Source organism: Sinohyriopsis cumingii, unplaced genomic scaffold (genome assembly GCF_028554795.1).
Source record: "Sinohyriopsis cumingii isolate HCF-2022 unplaced genomic scaffold, ASM2855479v2 utg001392l, whole genome shotgun sequence".
In the NCBI taxonomy this organism is placed as follows: domain Eukaryota; kingdom Metazoa; phylum Mollusca; class Bivalvia; order Unionida; family Unionidae; genus Sinohyriopsis; species Sinohyriopsis cumingii.
The window spans coordinates 76,669-98,212 of record NW_028315992.1 but is presented as its reverse complement, the minus strand read 5'-3'; the positions used below and the strand labels follow the sequence as shown (position 1 = coordinate 98,212).

Below are 21,544 nucleotides of genomic sequence, written 5' to 3'. Positions count from 1 at the left end.
TCCTTGATGTCTGATTTTTAAGTAGTGATGAATAAAATTCTGATATTGGTGATATATATATATAGAGAGAGACAGACAGACAGACAGGCAGACAGACAGAGACAGACAGAGAGAGAGACAGAGACAGACAAACAGACAGACAGAGTTACCCTATGATGCAACAGTATATTCTCTACTAATAATTTGACTCTTTCTAATGGCTCAGACAGATCATAGTCTATAATTAAATATTTTGTTTCCGATGATGAATAATTCGTACTGTGTCTCCAACACTCCAACGAGAGTATAAGCCTAATAAATCACATTACCGGATTGATACTTGCTCTAACAAGTCTTTATATAAAAATTTATTAGGTGAAAAAATACCTTGCTTCAGGTGGGAGCAATTATTCTGTCCTTGGTAAGATTCATTCACAAAATTCTTCGCCTGTAATCTTAGTTAAAAGCTAACATTGTTATGTTTAATAATTTCGTCTTCTAAGGAGAGGTATTAATATTTTTTAAGAAACAAACTTTTTGCAAGACAAGATAGTAACGTTCATGTTTTTCTGGCTATCGATGTTCGAACAACACCAATGTATAATAGAGACAATGAAACCAAAGATTTATTCATTTTAAAAGACAGTAAACACCAAATTATACTTTAGGTTACGGACTTGAAACTGATTTTCGTTGGAACATGTCAACCTGTAGGACAGTATTTCAGTCCATGAAAGTGGGAACGTTTTGTGTTATAAATAAATCAACATGTAAGACAACACGAAGATATATTACAATGAACCGGGGGATGCTTTTGGGTTTGAAAGATAACGTGTGAGACAGCCATAAACTTAGATACCTGGATTTTTTTTTTTGACGTGTAAGACAGTACCAATGGACGCTCTAATAAACTTATGGTATTTTTCCCTTGAGAAAGAGGCTATAGTGTCCCGAAAATGTTCCCGTATAGGAGGTATACCAGACTGTAATAAAGAAAAATATGATTGTTCCAGAACTGAAATTTCGCACATTGCTAAAGTCTTTCTTACCTAATATAATGAATCTCCAACAATATTTTTTCTACGCTGCAGGCCCAGTTAAACATTTGTGGGGGACGCTTGTAACTAAAGGATTATTGGTCATATGTCCCTTAACTGCTCAGAGAGAGAGAGAGAGAGAGAGAGAGAGTAGTTTACCTAGCCGGCTTTTCATAGATGTTCGAGTATACCCGATATCAACGGACGCGCCTGCAACTTCCTTCAAGGAATCAACAACTTCATTTTCAATTTGGTTTGTAACAGCTAGGATGTCCACTGTTGCATAAACATTGACTGAATAATCCACAATAACAGATCCGGGACTGTAATCGTGAACAAAAATATCTGAAGATAATTACCAATTCAACATTCTTGTGCAAATGAATAAACGATATAGGTCTAAAATGTTCCTTTTATGTCACAACTTGGCACAAAACACGTGCCTTTATTGTCTTTATTATGCTAACAGTTATAAGTGAATATTTAATGGCAAACCTAAAGTTGGTAAAGATTATTTTGTTTCATGAGCTGTGTAACAGCGATTTTTAGACAAAGGAGGAACACGGTAATATGCAATTATATCAGCAATCATCTTTTGAGGCTATATAATTGTCATACTTGAACGAGTCAGAATTTATCTCAAGTACGTGAAGGGTTGGTTGCCTGAAGACGTTAAAATGTCATTTCTGCATCAATAAATCATTCTACATTAATGTAAACAGTGGTATTTGAGAGGATTGTATAGTTTCATATTTGTATCTGCTTTAAAACTTAGAAGTATTACAATTAAAATATACATGAAGGAAAACAAGAACGTAACTCGTTGACGTTCAAAAACAGCAATGCAAATTGATCAAATAATATTTATGCATCAGAAACCATGTGTCGCATTTCAATATTCGAGCTAGATATAGTTCTTCTAGAGCTAAGAGAAAACGCGTATAAATTTATTACAAAGTAAAACTGGTACCTAAATTGTAGAATCTCTATCGACTTGAATCCTCTGATGTACTGGAAATGTTGTATCAACTAAAGAGAAAATATGGTTCATGAATTCATGATTTACAACTTTGCTGTTCCGCTGTTACTTATATATAGGGATTTACCAAAATAAATTCAACAAACCGACAATGTACAGTTTGAAACTAGCATCTAGCTAGCCTGAGCGCTTTCGACTCTAATGAGTCTTTTTCAAAGGCAAATACAAAACATAGACAAGACAAACAAATAAAATAGAACAAAGGTTATGTTTGCTAAACTTTACATGGCTGTTCTACAGGAATTCAAACTTTTAACTATATTATGTCAACTAGTTTATTTCAGCTTGTTGCTGATACTGGAAAATATTTGTATTGACCTAGAAATTGACGAGCCATAACGCCACCTATCATTTGAGGTAAATTTATGTAAGCGCTGATTATATCCCGTATATTTCATTATTTTAGTAGTCATAGGCTATTAAGCAAATTTAAAAATTTATTTAAAAGAAAATGTGTCGGCTTCAAACGATAATTTTATGTGTGCATGGTTGTCTTTTTCTAGTCTTCTTGGTTTAAACCGCTTGGTTTCAATGTTCTAAGGCAGCGTATCCAGTAAGATTCCTTTTTTTCCTGGTTTGGGTATTTCAGTTGGGGTTATGAGCAATAGCAATAAGTGTTATATCATCACATGCAAGATCTGTAGCCTTCAGTACGTCGGAGAAACTGAAAAGCTTCACAAAAGGACCAACCTTCATAGATCTGATTGGATGACAAATAAGCTGTACAGAAGCCCGGTCGCAAAACACTTCTCCGCCCTATGCAATACTTTCAGTGATATAACACTTATTGCTATTGCTCACAACCCCAACTGGAATCCCCAAACCAGGAAAAAAAGGAATCATACTGGATACGCTGCCTTAGAACATTGAAACAATGCCGTTTAAACCAAGAAGACTAGAAAAAGACTACCATGCACAAATGAAATTATCTTTTGCAGCCGACATATTTTCTTTTAAATAATTCTCTAAATTTGCTTAATAACGTATAACTAAAATAACAATGAAATATCCGGGATATAATCTGCGTTTACATAAATTTACATCAAATAATATATGTCGTTATGACTCATCAATTTCTAGGTCAGTACAAATATTTTCCAGTATCAGCAACAAGATGAAATAAACTAGTTTACACATAATATAGCTGAAAGTTTGAATTCCTGTAGAACAGCCATGTAAAGTTTCGCAAACATAACCGTTTTATCGGTTTTATGTCTTGCGTACGTTTTGTATTTGCCTTTGAAAAAGACTCATTAGAATCGAAAGCGCTCAGGCCAGCCAGGTACTAGTTTCGCACTGTTCGTTGTCTATCTATCTATCTATCGATATATATATATATATATATATATATATATATATATATATATATATATATATATATATATATATATGTGTGTGTGTGTGTGTGTGTGTGTGTGTGTGTTGGCTGTAGCACGAGGGAGCCAGTTTGGTTAATATAATATTTTATGAGTCTTCTGTAAATAATGGCTATAACACATCAAAGCTGTATATTTTAACTACATGTAGATATTATTTGCAGCGATAATTCTTGTCCATCCTGTACAGAACTTTTTTATCTGACACATCAACTGCGAATACTAGTAATTCAAGTGAATTAAGTGTCCTCTCTCTTCTCGTAATTATACTTCGTTCTTAAGATAGTTTTTAAGTCTAGCCTACGTATATGACATAGAAAATATTTATAAAGTCTAACCTAAGTCAATCACACACTGAAATTAGTTTATCGAGTTTGCCTAACTCACTGACACACTGAAGTTTGTGGCCAAGCTCTGGAATTCTAACGATGTTCTGTCTTCATATACGTCTTTGAAATCCAGATAAACCTTTAAATCAAACTGTAAACGTAGGTCATAGTAACCTGAAATTAAAGCACGAGGCATTAAATGCTGCACGAAATTAAGGCATGAAACATTACACTGAACTCGAAGTTAAAGCACGAGGCATTAAGCTGTACACGAAAGAGAAGAAAGGTATAAAAAAAAAAAATCAGCGGCTCTCCTCTGGTATCACGCTTTGCACAAGTCCATTTAAACAGGTGATACATCATTTTTTGAGAGGAGATAACCTAGCTCTAATTAAAAATAGTTCATAACTTTCCTGTTTAAAAGTCTTCGTTTGTGCAAGAAAATATACTTCACTTTTTCACTGGACTCTGCCCATTTACGTTTTAGCATGCTATTTTTTATATTTGCTATCTGATAGAAAAATGCCAGTGGAAAATTTGCACGTGGCTACTACCTCCAACTTCCAAAAAGGATTTACCTTAGTAATTCATAACAATACTTATTTGACGTCCGTAACAATAATTCACATATCATCCTCGTTTAAAATATTGTCATTTAATTATTCCATTTTTGATGTCACTCGATTTTATTGCAGTTATGGATATCACTTGATATAGTATTTAAAAACAGTTTTAGATGAATGAAATGTTGCTTTAAAATGAAAAGAAGAGGATGAACGATAAGATGGTCTACCTGGATCAGGTTGATATGACACAGGTTCTTTTGATGGCGTTGAAACGGGACTTCTCGTGCTGGTTGTACCTTGCAATTATAATAATAGCTAGAATGAAAAGTGAGACGAACGAATGCACTTATTAGTGTAATTAGTATAGAGAAACATTAAAAATATGAATGAATTTATTGGCTCAATGCTCCTGAGGAATGGTTTTTTATTCAAAGAGTTAGAATGTTATCACTGGATTATAGTAGTTGTGAAACTGAGGGTTAGAGACAATTTAATAATGTTTAAATGCCACAATCATTCTCGTTTCCCAAATTCGCCAAGCAAATTCTATAAACTCAAATTCTCAAACTATTATTTTCATGTTAAATCAAAATGTCTTCGAGTCTATTGAAAGCATTGAAGAAACTTTGCAAATTACTGAAAATAATAGTACAATCTACAAACACGCCTCGCACGTAAGATAAGAAACGAATCCTGTACAGAATAATTTGTGTTAATCAAATGGATGACCAAATATGGGTAGACATTGTTGGCATCAAATAATACGAACCAAATACACACACACAAAACGGTACATTATCGTTGACTATTTATTTTTTTATCACGATGTATCCTTTCTGAAAATAGTTTTGCTTTATCTTATTATGAAATATGAAGAAATTAGGCTTTGGCACATTCGAGGTATTTTTGTCAACATATTAAAAAAAATATTTTAGACAGGGACTGTGTTATCATCGTAAACAATTGCAAAATTCGAACGAAAGGTGCGACAAATATTATCAGCATAAAATGTTTAAATGTAAATAAAAGTATAATAAAAATAAAACGGCTTATCATCGAAAATGTAATTTTGTTTCTAAATATTTACCTTGCAATATCGACGTTGTCTTCGGGACTATTATTGTCGTTGCAAGAGTTGTCGATATAGTTGACTGAGGTGGTGTCGTAATTGTCATTGATGACGAGGGTGGAGTAGCTGAAATATAGAACATACAAATGTAACGGCAGTCACTTGCCTCAACATAAACAGGGCAGAGAACATCGATGGTGTTAGAAATCTTGTCACCATTCTCGCAGCCTGTTGGTTACATGAAGCATACATCGAATTGGGATCAACCGACCAATATAGTAACAGGGTGCATTTTGAATGGCAGCACAGACACTACAGCACTGTGTTTGTTTTATAACACTGTCATTTCTACACATGTATCCTGCAAATAAAGTATGACAGCAAGGAGGGTATTTTAGTATATTTTGACTTTCCCAACCTTTTTATCGTAATTCGTCTTGGATAGATATAGTTTGGATCTAAATGAAAGACACCTCTAATTGGTATTTCAATCAAATCTTATATCGTCTCATCCGTTTCTTGTAATCCAATTACGTTGTCCTGTGTATAGCCACTAGTGCCATAAAATTGTATGTTTTCGCCATATGTTGTTAAAAAAAGGTTTTGGTCTATACATGAGTACAAATTAGCCTGCACCAGCCTTACATATTCCCATTATGTCAGTGTGTTCAGCCCTTTTTTCGTTATAAACCGTTGTGTAACTTTGATCTTTTATTTTACCAAGTATTAGCTAATTAGTTTATGTTTGCACAATTAATATCATTTTGATGTTGGTCATATTTCTTTCCGTCCGTACATATATTTCTCCAAAGTATTCCTTTCTTACTCATTAATTTGATGAAGATCTTCTTCAAATACTTTTATGATGTTTGTTTAAAACTGGTTCGGTGCATTATTTTAGCTAGGGTTGTTACTCAAACACGACAACTCCGACTGCACGTAAGCGGAACATCTCGTTGCTTTTCATGCTGTTAATACAGTGTCTTACCAAATGTACGCTGATGACACCCAAATATACAAATCTAGCCACCCAAATGAAGTTGATGCTACCATCCAAGGTGTAGAGAGGTGCATTTCTGATGTGAAATCATGGATGACATGTAACAAGCTACAGATGAATGATGATAAAACTGAGGCCATTCTGATCACAACACAAAGACTTTCTCATTCACATCCTTTACCTCAAACAATAAATATCAGCAACGCCAACATTAAATTCACACAATCAGTACGAAACCTAGGTGTTGCTCTGGACAGTACTCTTACATTGCACCAACATGTTATGAATATATGCAAGGCTGCATATCTTGAGCTGAGACGCATCAGTTCATTTCGCAAATATCTTTCAGTTGATGCCACTAAAACACTTGTGTGTTCATTAGTACTTTCAAGACCGGACTATTGTAACTCAGTTCTGTCTGGTTGATCTCAATATCTGCTCCAGAAACTTCAAAAAGTTCAAAACACAGTTGCTTGGATCATACTTAGAGTACCACAATCAAAGCACACCTCCCCGCTGCTCTGTACCCTACACTGGCTATCCATTCGATCCAGAATCCAGCACACAATTTGTTCTCTGTGCTACGTTTCACTGTCAGACTCTAGTCCAACATACCTATCCGATCTCACCCATGTGTACACACCAGCAAAATACTTACACTCCTCTTCTGACAATCGTATACTCATTATTCCCACTATTATAAAACAAAGTCATATGGACAGCGTTCTTTTGCAAACCAGGGACCAGCAACGAGGAATGAATTGCCCACTGAACTTAGACTCAAAGACACAGTGATCACATTCAAAAGGGCTCTCAAAACTCGTTTATTTCGACTGCAAGAACAAACTTAAAGACCTAATATGGTTTCCTACCTGAATTATTCTCAGCATGTTTTTTATTTTTTTTAATGTTTTTCTAATTTCATGGTGTTTGTTTTTGTAATAGTATTATTATATGTTTTTTATCTTACAGGTGTTGTCTAATGTTGTAAAGCGCTTAGAGCGTCTAATGATTAGGCGCTTTACAAAGTCCTCATTATTATTATCATTATCATTAGTGCGTGTGTGTGTGTATGTGTGTGTGTGTGTGTGTGTGTGTGTGCTATTAACTGCTAGGACTCACGTGTATAGATAAATTAGCATAAATTATACTGGTCCTAAGAACAGATGTATTAATGGACATAACAAGAAATATTCAGCGAAGTATGACCCTGGCACTCCTTTAATGATTGACTATCGGTGTGCATTCATTATAGTATCCCTGCAATTCGAAACCTACATTTACTTGCTAGTAGAATTACTTCGCTGCAATATAGTACGATTGTTATATATTAAGTGATTAAAGACAATGGTGTTACTCATTATGTATGATGATGTACACATTGTTGGTCCATGCGATACAATATCTTCATTATTGTCGACTATGTTGAAGAATACTGAGTTTCTATTTATTTTATAGTATATAACAATGTTTTAGTGGCATCATATATTGGTTTTATATTGGGAGTCAGCATTGATCTATAGCAGAGCTAAATACTTTGAGAGATTCGTTAATTTCTGTTTTGCTGCATATCTTAATCGCTTTCTATAGCACAAAATACACAATCAAAGGCATTAGAATATCGACTTTGAAAGCAAGCATCCATCCTTCTGTTTGATAGAAACTATTGATACTGAAGAGTTTGATTGTACTGGCACAAGTGTGAAAAGTACATTACCGTCATTGTCAAAAGTATGAAGATGACAGTGCTGGTATTGTCAAAGGTATGAAAATGACAGGGCGGGCATTGCAGCTTATATATATTTCTCGATGTTCTCTAAATGTACTCTTATCGAAAATCTATGCCGAATAAAATTTACTATTGTTTTTCAAAAGGTGTTTCAGAACTGTCATTGTACAATAATGTTCAAAACTATTGATTATTATTTTCTGTTGAATGAAATCTTCATATCAAGTTGACAAGTATTTGGTAATAAACGAAAATATAAGCTTCAAACAATCTAAAGGCAAGCCTCCTAAGTGGTTGGCAAACTGTACCACTTACGACAGGTTAGAAATTGGTTCACAAAAAGCGAAAACGTACAAGAGCACAGCTGACAAACTCTAACTGTGCTTTTTTATGTGTGTGTGGCACTGCAGATAACGAACACTAAAATAAGCAGAATCGTACCATGACTTTCAATATACCCATGCTGCTAATATAAATACCGCAATGTTATAAGGAAATCAAACAAAATAGGCCCCTACATGTCTGAACGGTCTTTTGTTTACATCTGACCTTTCGAACAAAATACATTTATACAGATAAATGTATAATAGTAGGGTGATAAAATTCTAATTTCAATCGATTCCAACTAAAATCAATCCGCTTTGTATCAAATAGAATCGGCTGTTTCAATTCAAATAGAAAACTATATTATCCGAATTACACATATTTATCGTTAGATTTCTTTTACCTGCACTACATTTAGTTTAGTCACTTACCTTCCAATTTTATTAAACTCACCCTCTACTACGTATTTATAACTGTCTCTTCCTTTCATTTGACTAATTCTTAACACGCACAAAGATCAATCTATTTCAGAACTATATATTAATGTAACATACCCAATGTCGTCGAGCCTCTTACATTTACTGTTGTTAGTACATAACAATAAGTCAATATAATGGTTGACCGTATATTATTTCGAATTGTATTATTAATTGCTTTCCTGCAACAAATGAAGAAATTCCAGTTTTGGTTTGCTATCAATTGTAGTTGACTGTGTAGTTATAGTACCTGAAGAAGTTAAAGCAGATTGGGAAGTTGCTGTTGCCTGTGAAGTTGCATTAGCCTCATGTGAAGTTGATGTAACATGCAAAGTTGATGTAGTCTGTATAGTTGTAGTACCCTGTAAGGTTGTAGTAGACTGTGGGGTTGTAATGCCCTGTGAGTTTGTGGTAGTCTCTGAAGTTGTAGTAGTCTGTGGAGTTGTAGTACCCTGGGAGGTTGTAGTAGTCTGTGGAGTTCTAATGCCCTGTGAGCTTGTAGTAGTTTCTAAAGTTGTAGTAGTCTGTGGAGTTGTAGTACCCTGGGAGGTTGTAGTAATCTGTGGGGTTGTAATGCCCTGTGAGGTTGTAGTAGTCTCTAAAGTTCTAGTAGTCTGTGGATTTGTAGTACCATGTGAGGTTGTAGTAGTCTGTGGAGTTATAATGCCCTGTGAGGTTGTAGTAGTCTCTAAAGTTGTAGTAGTCTGTGGAGTTGTAGTACCCTGGGAGGTTGTAGTAATCTGTGGGGTTGTAATGCCCTGTGAGGTTGTAGTAGTCTCTAAAGTTGTAGTAGTCTGTGGAGTTGTAGTACCACGTGAGGCTGTAGTAGTCTGTGGAGTTGTAATACCCAGTATGGTTGTAGTACCCTGTGAGGATGTAGTACTCTGTGAGGTTGTAGGTGTCTGTGGAGTTGTAGCACCCGGTGAGGTTGTAGAGCCCTGTAAGGTTGTAATAGACTGTGGAGTTGTTGTACCCTGTGAGGTTGTATTATCCTGCGAGGTTATTGTATCTTGTAAAGTTGTAATACCATGTGAAATTGTAGTAAGCTGTGATGTTGTAGTACCTTGTGTAACTTGTATTATTGTAGTAGTAGCTGGATAATCATGTGACGTTGTTGTGCTTGTCAAACCTGAATTCAAAAAAGGATTATTAGAACATTTTGTTAATATTTTGTCTTAAATAAATGGAATTTGTGCATTTGGAATATGTCATAATATTTAGCAGACCAATTTGTTCTCCTATTAAATAAGTGTTATAAAGAAAATGAAATTGTGATCATTTAGCAGTACTATATCTTACAACCCATATATATATACAATTTCAAAAACAAATGTTGCACTTGAAGAAAAAAATTGCAAAATTAGATATCTTCAATATTATGCTCTCCAGATATATTAACTGATATATTAACAGTAAACATTATACTATCTGATATACTATCAGCATTTTGTGAACATTCGCATTTGCAAACACACTTATCTGACATGGTTAAACAGATATGAACATAACGGCACCCGTGAATAAACAATAAACAATAATTCTAAGACAATTAACAAATCGAACGTATATATACATAACGTATAAGATACTTCCATTGCAAAATCATTCCTCAAGTGCCAACAATAAAGACAGTTCCTTTAACTCTATACAGTTAGTTCTCTCATCTTGTGATACTATTTCCAGATCTCCAATAAATACCGAAAATAGTATTGGTGATAACACTTCACTTTGTATCAAACCTAATCGATCTTAAATAAATGATCATGAGTTCGCCAACGTGAAACACATGATTTAACCATCAACCACAAACCTTTACGTAGACACTATCAAATGCCTTTTGAAAATTAAGAAAACAAGTGGCATAAAAACTGATACCTTCACTTAAATACTTAACAAGAAAGCAATGTAAAACAAAAGCTGTCAGCAGTTCCCACTTCTTTATAAAACAAAACGTCTTCCCGTTCGTTTCTTGAAAGAAAGTTGAACACCCCATAGTCTGTCATTTTGTCTCTGCCCAATTCAACAGTCTTTCATTTTAAATTCCGGGAAATAATTTTGAAAAACAACTAAATAAAGTTATACCTGTATAATTTCATGTATTACAAGCATCGCTAGACGTCAGTATAGGTATAATTTAACCCTAGCCCCACTGCGTCATAAAATTACCACTATCGAATATTGCATTGAATATTCTGCATCTATAGTGTCTAGGCATCTCCACCCCATTACCAAAACACTCATCTAAAAGATAGCAATTGTCCTGCTGTTTAGAAGTTATCTTTTTCATCAGTTTTTTATTTATCTAGCTCTTTAAAGATTGCTACTTGATCCAGTAGATGATTTTCATATTCATCTCACATAAAATTATTTATTTCTTCATTTGAAAATGACTCATTTGGATTGTGAAACGTACAAAAATGTTTGGAAATTTGTTCAAAGTGTACTTGTACATATTTTAGCGCAAAAGGACCACCCACCCACCCGCAATGAGACAATGTTTCTGCAAATACCCTGTGAAGTTACTTTATCTGCCCACCCAAAAGCAGAACATGACATCGAACAGAGCTATTACATCACTCACAAGAATGTGTTTATTGATATTCAGTAAGTACAGTTTTCTCAAACTATCACCATATATAACTAGAGTAAGTGTGTAGATTTAACGTTAAATTCAAACTAATTTCTTTCTACTTCTGTGAATAACGCTAACGCTCCCCTGATTTCAAACACAATTTGTCTGCCTTGTTATCAGTTATATTTATTTGGAGAGGTTTATTTAAGTATTTAAGTATATTTCATATTTTATGGTACTAGAAATTTACTCCTAATTGCCCAGTTTAGCCTTTTTGAACTGAGTTGTTGCTACATTCATATTACTGAGAGGACATTATTATAAGGTCAGTAAACGTCCTTACCAACGCCACCTTGTAAGAATGCCATTAGTAGGATTGATGTTCCCAAGGATACCATAATTTTGCCGGCTAATAACAAATCTGTAAAAATTATATAAATAGAATACTTTAGTTCAAAATAAACACACACACACACACACACACACACACACATATAGAGTACGCAAAGCAGTCAGACACAGACGCATATTATCTCTTTTATTCCGTGTGGCGCAGTGTACGACTTGCAATGGATGGTTTGGGGGCTTCCGTTCCTCAATCGTATTAGATATGTTTACTTACGACCACTTCTACACTATGAGAAAGACTTGCATTGTTTGGTTTTTTTATGAAACCAGTGACATGCATAGTACTAAATGGATAGATATGGTAATATCGCGTCAATTTGTGTTATAATGGGTTAGTTAGATCTGGTAACATCGCGTCAATTTGTATTATAAGGGGATTAGTTAGATTTGGTAATATCGCGTTAATTTGTGTTATAATGGGTTAGTTAGTACTGGTAATATCGCGTCAATTTGTGTTTTACGGGAGTTAGTTAGATTTTGTAATATCGCGTCAAGTTGTGTTTTAAGGGGGGTAGTTAGATCTGGTAATATCGCGTCATTTTGTGTTATGGGGGGTTAGTTAGATCCGGTATTAAATACATCAAGAAATTCAATTATGGGTAGGTCCGATTCCTGGCCTGTATTGGCTGGAGTAAACTTATATGTGCATAGGGCAAATTAGTTTATTGGCTTGAGAGTTATTGTGGAGATTTTATTTTGCAAATGCTACTTGTTGAATGAAACATCAGTTTATAGACAAATAAATCACTCTTATCCGCATTTCAAGCCTCAGAGATATCGTTTAATTATTTCGACTCGGTTTCTCCTTCATTGTTGACTGCAAAATTATGCTGCTTTTTGTGTGTATGTGTCTGTATTATATTATACAATTTAGAAACTATGATCTGTATTCATGCATTGGCGACCTCAATCGATGTTTTCTTTAATGACAGTTACATGAGCACCCTAGAAACCAGACTTTATTCGTCCTTGTATTTAACTTCGTCTTGTATACTTGCTGCGTAAATGTGTTATCTTGAATTAAATATGTCCTGTATTTCACCCTTGAATGACTTCTTGCGTGCTCAAGAGTCCGATACGCCCTTAGAGCTTTGTTGACCTCATTCATGTGTGTAGACTGCGTGTATAGCTAGCGTTTTGTTGAATGTATCTATCCACCAAAAATAGATCAGTCGTGGTATTAGTGTGAATGAAGCTTTAAAATAAAGTGTGACTAAATGGCACGAGATAAACACCTGAAAGTGGAAAACTTCCGTAATGATATTCGACCAATACACTTCATCTTTACTCGAGCGTAGCAAATGCACTTGTTAGGGTGTGTAACCTTTTCATACATGGCTCACATATCTCCTGTCCAGAAAATAAGTCTTGTTTACCAATTAGATGTTGTTGTTGTGATTTGGGTTTTTAACGTAGCTTTAACAATTTGTCTGTCATATCGCTACGAGGTCTGCAATGTGGCAGTTTATATTGATGTCTAGCACTGGGGCATCATACCGCAGACATGTAGCATGATGTCCCACCCAGTCACATTATTCTGACACCAGGCCAACCAGTCCTAACACTAACCTCTTAATGCTAAACGCCAAGCGAGGCAGATGTTAGTACCATTTTTTGTAAGTCTTTGGTTTGACTCGGTCGGGAATCGAACCCACAACCTCCCGCATCCGGAGCGGATACTCTAACCGGAGCGGTTTACCAATTAGATACCCAATACTTCAGAAGAAGAAGAAGAAAAAAAAAAGAAAGAATATATATATAGAGACAGACAGACAGACAGACAGACGGAGAGTACCAAACATACACACATCAAACAGAACGGAATGTGCTATCCCTCGATTTTACCGGAGAATGTTTGGAAATAAACTAGGCAGATATAAATGACACTATCATACAGTTTACAGAATTTTACTTCGTACTCTATGGAGATTTCAATCCAGGTCATCGGGTAAACGGCGCCCATCGCTTTGCCTGCACGCACCAAACCATATACCACCACAACTAAGCACACATCACCAAAATAAATTTCATGAAATAATGAATTTATTACATGTCTACGTGTAAACACAAAAACGATATCAGAAATAAAAAAAGTAAATATTTATATAGAGAAGACCTCAACTAATTAAAGAATATTACCTAGGGAATATAATATAATAATGTTGCTATCAGTATATATTTTTCTCTAAACAAATGCCATAGCTATATTTATCACCTCACTAAAGAATTATTTACTGTAATAATCAATGTGACGTCACATATTACATCATAATATCGTTCAGAAAAAAGGATAATGACCGAGGGGTCCGAATGTAAATGTAAATCCGTTCACAGTGCTATTTTGAGGTTTTGTCAAATTAAAACAAGAATAGTGTTATGTGATAAATATAATCCTACATCAATAAATATTTCAAATAATTTTTGCATCACCCAAAAGACTCGTAAACGATAGAAAGAATTCGGCTCATTTCATAAATATCCGGAGAAAGGCATCGAATAATTTCAATTTATGCTCGTAATGGATTGTCCGAGATAGGAATTATTCAACTCATTTGATAAAGTTCATTCAAAATACTCACTCGTGTAAAATCTTCAATATAACAATACTCCCTTGGTCAGATATAGCAAAACATTATTAAATACACATGCAAAATAGAATGTCACCTACCTGTTATGAATCATGTACCGCAGCGTTTCAATGGAAAGCAGAAAGTTTGTTGACGGTTAATGATAAACTAAATTAAAATATATTACGTCGCAATATTTAAATGTACGTCTAATAGAACACAATATTGAATTACTTACTCGATTGATGAACGTATATATTATTCCATGTAGATCTTCAAAAGCTGTTTATTTAGACGTTAAAAAGTACGACATAGCAGCAGTATGGAAATGATCAGATAATCTCAAAGATCGTCAGCGCTCAACTGAACGTAAAACGCCCAGCTACTATTGATCACATGACATCGTGTGATTCACGTATAAAACTCATCACATAAGATTCGATGGAGCCATCTGAACAGCAAAGATATAATGAATGTAAAATATATCACCGATACCCCTGGGCACATATATATATATATATATATATATATATATATATATATATATATATATATATATATATATATATATATATATATATGATTAGTAAAATTAATATGACAGCACAGGCACAAAAAATAAACAGCACAGAAGAGAAAAAGGTTACACGAATGTTTGTGTATATATATATATATATATATATATATATATATATATATATATATATATATATATATATATATATATATACGTATGCGCCATTTGAACGCGCATGCATACCTACCTACCTACATACATACATACATACATACATACATATGTATGAGCAATTTAAACGGCAAAGATATAATAAACGTAAAATAAACCACCCATACTCCCTGGCATATATATATATATATATATATATATATATATATATATATATATATATATATATATATATATATTCTGGGTTTTATGTCTTCTCTGTCTTCGATTGGTTGTAGAAGCTGTGTAGGTCTATACTAGTATTTAACACCAGTATACATACAGCTGCTGGCAACATGGATGCTTGAGGCATGTACCCACCTCCAAGACCGACCGCTCAAATCCAAGACGGGAGAAGTCATCCTAGACCAGGGGAAACAAGAGCTACGATGGGCTGAGCACTATCTCGAGCTGTATGTAACCCAAAACGTTGTCACCGACACAGCCCTGGACCTAATTTCAGACCTGACAGTCCTGGAAAAACTAGACACACCGCCTACCCTGGAAGAGCTCGGACAAGCCATCGATCGCCTCGTTTGTGGAAAGGCCCCTGAAACGATGGCATCCCGTCTGAAGTCATCAAGAGCGGGAAATCAGCACTGCTTCATCCACTGCACGTACCCTTCTGCCACTTTCTTGAACATGGTCACATCTCCGCAGGGCATGTGCAACGCTAACATCGTCACTTAGTACAAGAACAAAGGACATCGCAGCGACTGCAACGTCGTCATCCTCAGCATCATCGCCCGTGTCGCCCTGACCGCTTGCAGACCCTATCATCCGCGTATACCCAGAGTCACAGTGTGGCTTCCGAGCCGGCCGGTCAACTATAGACATGATCTTCTAACTATCCCAGCTGCAGTAGACGTGTTGTGACCAACAGATGCCCTTCTACATCGCCTTCATTGACCTGACGAAGACATTTGACCTGGTCAGTCAGAGCGGACTCTTCAAGCTCCTGCACAAAATCGACTGCCCCCACGATTGCTCGGTGTCGTCACGTCGTTCCACGTGAACATGAACACCTCAGTGTGCTTCAACTGCGCAACATCGGATGCCTTCCCAGTCAGCAGCGGAGTAGAGCAAGGCTGCGTCCTTGTGTCGACGCTCTTTGCCATCTTCTTCTCCGTGCTCCTCCAGTGCGCCTTCAAGGACTACAGCGAGGGAGTGCACATCCATACCATAGCTGACGGAAAGCTGATCAACAGCGCCCTTCTCCATGCTAATACTAAAGTCATTAAGGTTCTCATCGGTGAATCGCTGTTCGTCGACTATGCAGCCTTGACATCGCACATGAAAGATGGACTTCAGCAGCTGGTATGCCACCTTTCCCACGCCTGTAAGGAGTTTTGACTTACAATCAGTCTGAAGAAAACGAACGTCGTGGCTCAGGATGCAAACTTCCCTCCCACAATCGCCATCGTTGGGTACAACTTGGACGTTGTTAACAATTTCACATACCTCGCTCTCCATTGATGCTTAGGTGAATGACAGGATTGCCAGAGCCGCAGCTGCTAAGGTCAGACTGAACCAGAGCGTCTGGAATAACCCCAGACTCACTGAGAAGACCAAATTGCATGTCTATCAGGCCGTGCTCAGTACACTCCTCTACAGCAGCGAGGCATGGACCACCTATGCGAGCCACGACAGGAAACTCAACAGCTTCCACCGGAGATGCCTGCGACGCATTCTGCACATCCAGTGTCAAGATAAAATACTCAACACAGAGGTTCTAGAACGCGCCAACATGAACATCATGTTCGCCATTCTCAGCGATAGGCGCCTTTGCTGGTTCGGCCACGTCAAGAGAATGGACCCAGGCTGCATTCCCAAGGATCTGCTGTACGGTGAGCTAGCCGAAGGTGCACATTGGATGCAAGGACATAAAGATATACACACGTTTTTGCGCATTGACTATTATAGACCATATAACGCTGTATAAAAGCAAAGTTTTACTTTGGTCCTTGACGTTGTAGGATCAAACGCATAGATCTTGTTTTAGAATATTGAAATATTTCCTACTAGTAAAAAAGAAAGAGTTTCTATCCACTTTCTGTTTAATGAAACAGATGTGATAAATAACTGTACGTCATGATCGTTTGTGTCCATCAAAACTTCGTATAAACGCTGGATTAAAAGCGGCTAAAAGATTTAAATGATATTTACGACACGGACTAATGGTTCTAATACATTTCTCAGCTTGAGAAATAAGGATAATAATATAATGTATATTGAATTATCTTGTTATTTCGTTTCATTTAATTTACAACCTGGATATACAAATGGCAATGTCACCTACATACAGATTCGGTCCAGCCACACGATAAGTCAATGTCTGTAAATCTATCTGTATAACAAAGTTATACCGTTCGTACCACTCTATTGGTAACTAACAGCTAAGTCATGTGGATCTTGTAAACAGACAGCAAAACAAGCTAAATAAATCAAGGTTGTTAGCCAATCCAAAATAATGTAAAGCAAGGTAAGTACATTAAGGCTGCTAGCCATTCAAGCACACTGTAAAATATTGTAAATAAGACAAGGCTGATAGCCAATCAAACCGACCTAAAACAAGTTAAATAAATCAAGGCTATTGGTCAATCGACATTCGGGCAATGATGATATTTGGCTCGTTTATAGATTAATCACGTGATAGTTAGAGTAAGGAGGGGGGATGGTTATATGGTTAGCATATAGAATTCACGACAGAAAGGGTGTGAGTTAGAATCCTAACATTGGACCATCCCGGTTCAGCTACCGTAGCGTGTCCATTGGAAAAGCATTATTCTCCAAGTGCCTCAGCTTTAATAACGTACTCGTGTTGCTATGCTGGAAAGCACCAAAAGCAAATAAAATGTCCACGCCTTACTATGAGTCTATCTGAACTTTCATGGAACTTAGACCCCAAAAAGTGCAAAGCAGGATCATAAACCCACAAGAGTAAAGCAGAAACATATACCAGTAACGGTAAAGCTCCAGATATTATTATTTGTGCATGCAAATACATGACATATCTCTATTATTTAAATGTAAAATTTATTGACTCTCTCTCTCACTCTTTATATCTATCTATCTATCTATCTATATATCTATCTATCTATCTATCTATCTATCTATATATATATATATATATATATATATATATATATATATATATATATATATATATATATATATATATATATATATATATATCTGTGTGTGTGTGTGTGTGTGTGTGTGTGTGTGTTTTGTGTGTGTGAACCATTATAGCCAGTTAACCGCGGTAATTGTTTTCGTTGGTAGGCGCCTTGGTACTTTTCACTATACTGTTACATTTGCGGTTTCTGTAAGATATGTACAAATTTTAAAGAATATAATGATATTAACACCGTGTTTTCATTTTGCATAAGAAAATAATGTTTACGAATTAATTGTTTTCAACACAGTTATATTTGTAAACAAAATAATTTTGAATATTACAAAGATAAATACACTTATGATGATATGTTAGTTATATATTTATTAAATGTGTTTTAATGAGCTAAGTACAATTATTCCTTTCTAAGGCCATGAACAATTCTAATATTTTCAGGAGAGAAAATAGTTTTGTCTTGGAATTTACGTAATTTCTCAAGACTGCTAAATATATTCTGGTTTGTTGAGTGTGTTTATGTTTACTGGCCCTCTCTGATAAATATCTTCCCCGAGTGTTTTGGCATACCCATAGGCTCCCTGCCGATCATATCAATAGTACAACCAGTCAATTGTAGGCTTTAGTGTCTGACGTGTTGAAATATTCGAATCACATCTCAGAAAACTAATGAATGCATACCCACATCAGTATAACTTATATTTGTGTCCTTCTTTATGATGTGCAAACTGAAAAACAAATTAGTACTCATTCCGCTGTTTCTCATCTTTATTTTTATCCATTATATAGCTAATGTAATGTTTTAATTTGTGAAATAACAATCTCTAGATTAACTGCATTTTGCAGAGACGTGTACAGTTTAGGAGAAGATGAAATAACATTTCTGTGTATTATATTTGACTTTGGTCACGAATCCCCAATATCAAAACCACTCTCTTGCTCGTAATTGATTGAAGTATCGCTGTGTACTGGTCGTGTTCCCTCTTCAAACATTGGCGTGTGATGACTTCAGTTAATAGTGTTAGTCCACTGCCAATTGCCGTGTGATTACTTAAATTAACAATATTCGTCCACTGCCAATTGTCATGTGATTACTTACATTTTGACAATATTCGTCCACTGCTAATTGCTATGATGACGTAAATTAACAATATTAGTCCGCTGACAATTGCTATATTATGACTTAAGAGTATTTGTCCACTGCAAATTGACATGCAGCTATTAAATCACACTTTACAAATTACAATAACAAAAACATAATTGTACGAAAGGCTAAATCAACTCTTTTTACTTTAACGTTAAGAAGATATGTTGATATATTCGCAGTAAACTGTTACTTAAACTATTCCATCTTCATGCACCCACATCACCCTTAATCCTCTTTCTATCTAACCACCTCATGTCTGTTTATGTATACATGTATGCATGCATATATTTAACTTCAGTTAATAAAGAAAAATCTCTATCAGATAATAAGTCGGCCTGGAGGCTCTGGATGTTATACTGGAGACTGTCTGAGTCATACTGGGAACTGTACAATTATTTGGAGACTGTCTGAGTCATACTGGGAACTGTATATGTTTTATTGGAGGCTGTCTGAGTCATACTGGGAACTGTACATGTTTTTCCGGATCTGTGGTCATGCTGGGAACTGTACACGTTTTACTGGAGGCTGCATGAGTCGTAATGGGATCTGTACGTATTTTACTGGAGACTGTCTGAGTCAGACTGGGAACTGTATATGTTTTATTGGAGGAGGTCTGAGTCATACTGGGAACTGTACACGTTTTACTGGAGGCTGTATGAGTCGTAATGGGATCTGTACGTGTTTTACTGGAGACTGTCTGAGTCAGACTGGGAACTGTACACGTTTTGCTGGAGACTGAGTCATACAGGGAACTGTACCATTGTCATACATTCACATTGTCTTAATCATCACACTTTATCCAACCACCTCATGTCCGTTTATATATGCATGTATACATGTATGTATGTACGCAGGTGTGTATTCAAGTATGCACGAATTGATGAATGTTTGTGGCTGCTTTTCAAGCACAAAAATATCTTTGGTTAACAAAGAGCAATCTCTTTCAAACAATAAGTCATGCTGGTGACATTGCATGTCAGAATGGAGACTGACTGAGTCATACTGGGAATTGTGCAAGTCATACTGGAGACTGCATACGCCATATTGGAAAGTTTTCGTTGCGCACTTGTGAAAGATAACATATCGTTAGCATGTTTTATGCTCCAATTGTCCTATGCAATGTTAAATAATGTCCTTATTGAGGTTAAATAAACCACTGGCGCAAATTGCATATTGTTTTTATTTAGGTAAAGTAAGCCTATAGCCCAAATTACGTAATAGCTTTATTGAGGTAACAGCCGACTGGTCAGAATTATAATGTCTTTTTTGAAGTAAAATAGGCCACTGGCCAAAATTACATAATGTCTTTATTGCGGTAAAATATGCCATTGGCCACAATTACGTGATGTCTTTATTGAGGTAAAATAGGTCCCTGGCCTAAATTACATAATGTCTGATTTAAAACAAAAAGGCCACTGGCCTAAAGTATAATGACTTTATTGAAGTAAAAGAGTCCACTAGCCCAAATTACATAATATCTTTATTGACGTACAATAGATAACTGACCCAAATTACATAGTGTCTTCATTGAGGTAAAATAGGCCACTGGTCCAAATTACACAATTTCTTACGTAAAGAGTAAATACGTGCATTGGCTTAATTTTACAATCCAAATACAACCGTGTCCGTTAAATAATGTGTAGTGTCCAGCGTCACTAGACTTTCTTTTTACCGTTTCCCATTTCGCCATCCAACTGAGGCATATTTGGTTTTAAAGTGTGTTACAAATTTACGGTCTTGCCATTTGTTTACGACAGTAAAAGTGATTTTTTAATTGAATGGCGTTCTACTAAAAGTCACCGTTTTTACCGCAATACATACTACTGGCGAAAATGAAAGGTTAAGTGCGTATACATGTCAAATTCGGAAGGAAGGGTACGTCTGTGTTGTGGTCAAGGTAAAATAATATTCTTAATCTGCGTCATCTCTTATATTGAAATCAACAAGGATGACGCGATTGTCTGCTTTAGGTTCTTCTACGAAACTAGACCTCACATCTACATTATTATTCTCATCTGGTTTGCCATGGTGGATTTATATAACTACAAGTCTTTACAAATATTATT

At 35.7% G+C, this 21,544-nt stretch overlaps 1 protein-coding gene and 1 pseudogene across 1 annotated transcript in view; one reads left to right on the top strand and one right to left on the bottom strand.

Annotated features, from left to right (window-relative positions):
• LOC149772567 (uncharacterized) overlaps window positions 1-14,845 on the bottom strand; it is a 29,359-nt gene extending 14,514 nt beyond the window's left edge. Inside the window, exons 1-6 of the mRNA XM_089947626.1 lie at window positions 14,710-14,845; window positions 11,840-11,917; window positions 9,175-10,053; window positions 3,819-3,934; window positions 1,987-2,045; window positions 1,176-1,339 (exon numbers count right to left, since the gene is read on the bottom strand). Of these exons, the coding sequence (XP_089803752.1) occupies window positions 1,176-1,339; window positions 1,987-2,045; window positions 3,819-3,934; window positions 9,175-10,053; window positions 11,840-11,894 (1,273 nt within the window). The 5' untranslated portion in view covers window positions 11,895-11,917; window positions 14,710-14,845. The remainder of the gene's footprint in view (window positions 1-1,175; window positions 1,340-1,986; window positions 2,046-3,818; window positions 3,935-9,174; window positions 10,054-11,839; window positions 11,918-14,709) is intronic.
• A 1,370-nt stretch (window positions 14,846-16,215) lies between these two features.
• Window positions 16,216-21,544, top strand: part of LOC149772566 (uncharacterized) — a 78,167-nt pseudogene continuing 72,838 nt past the window's right edge.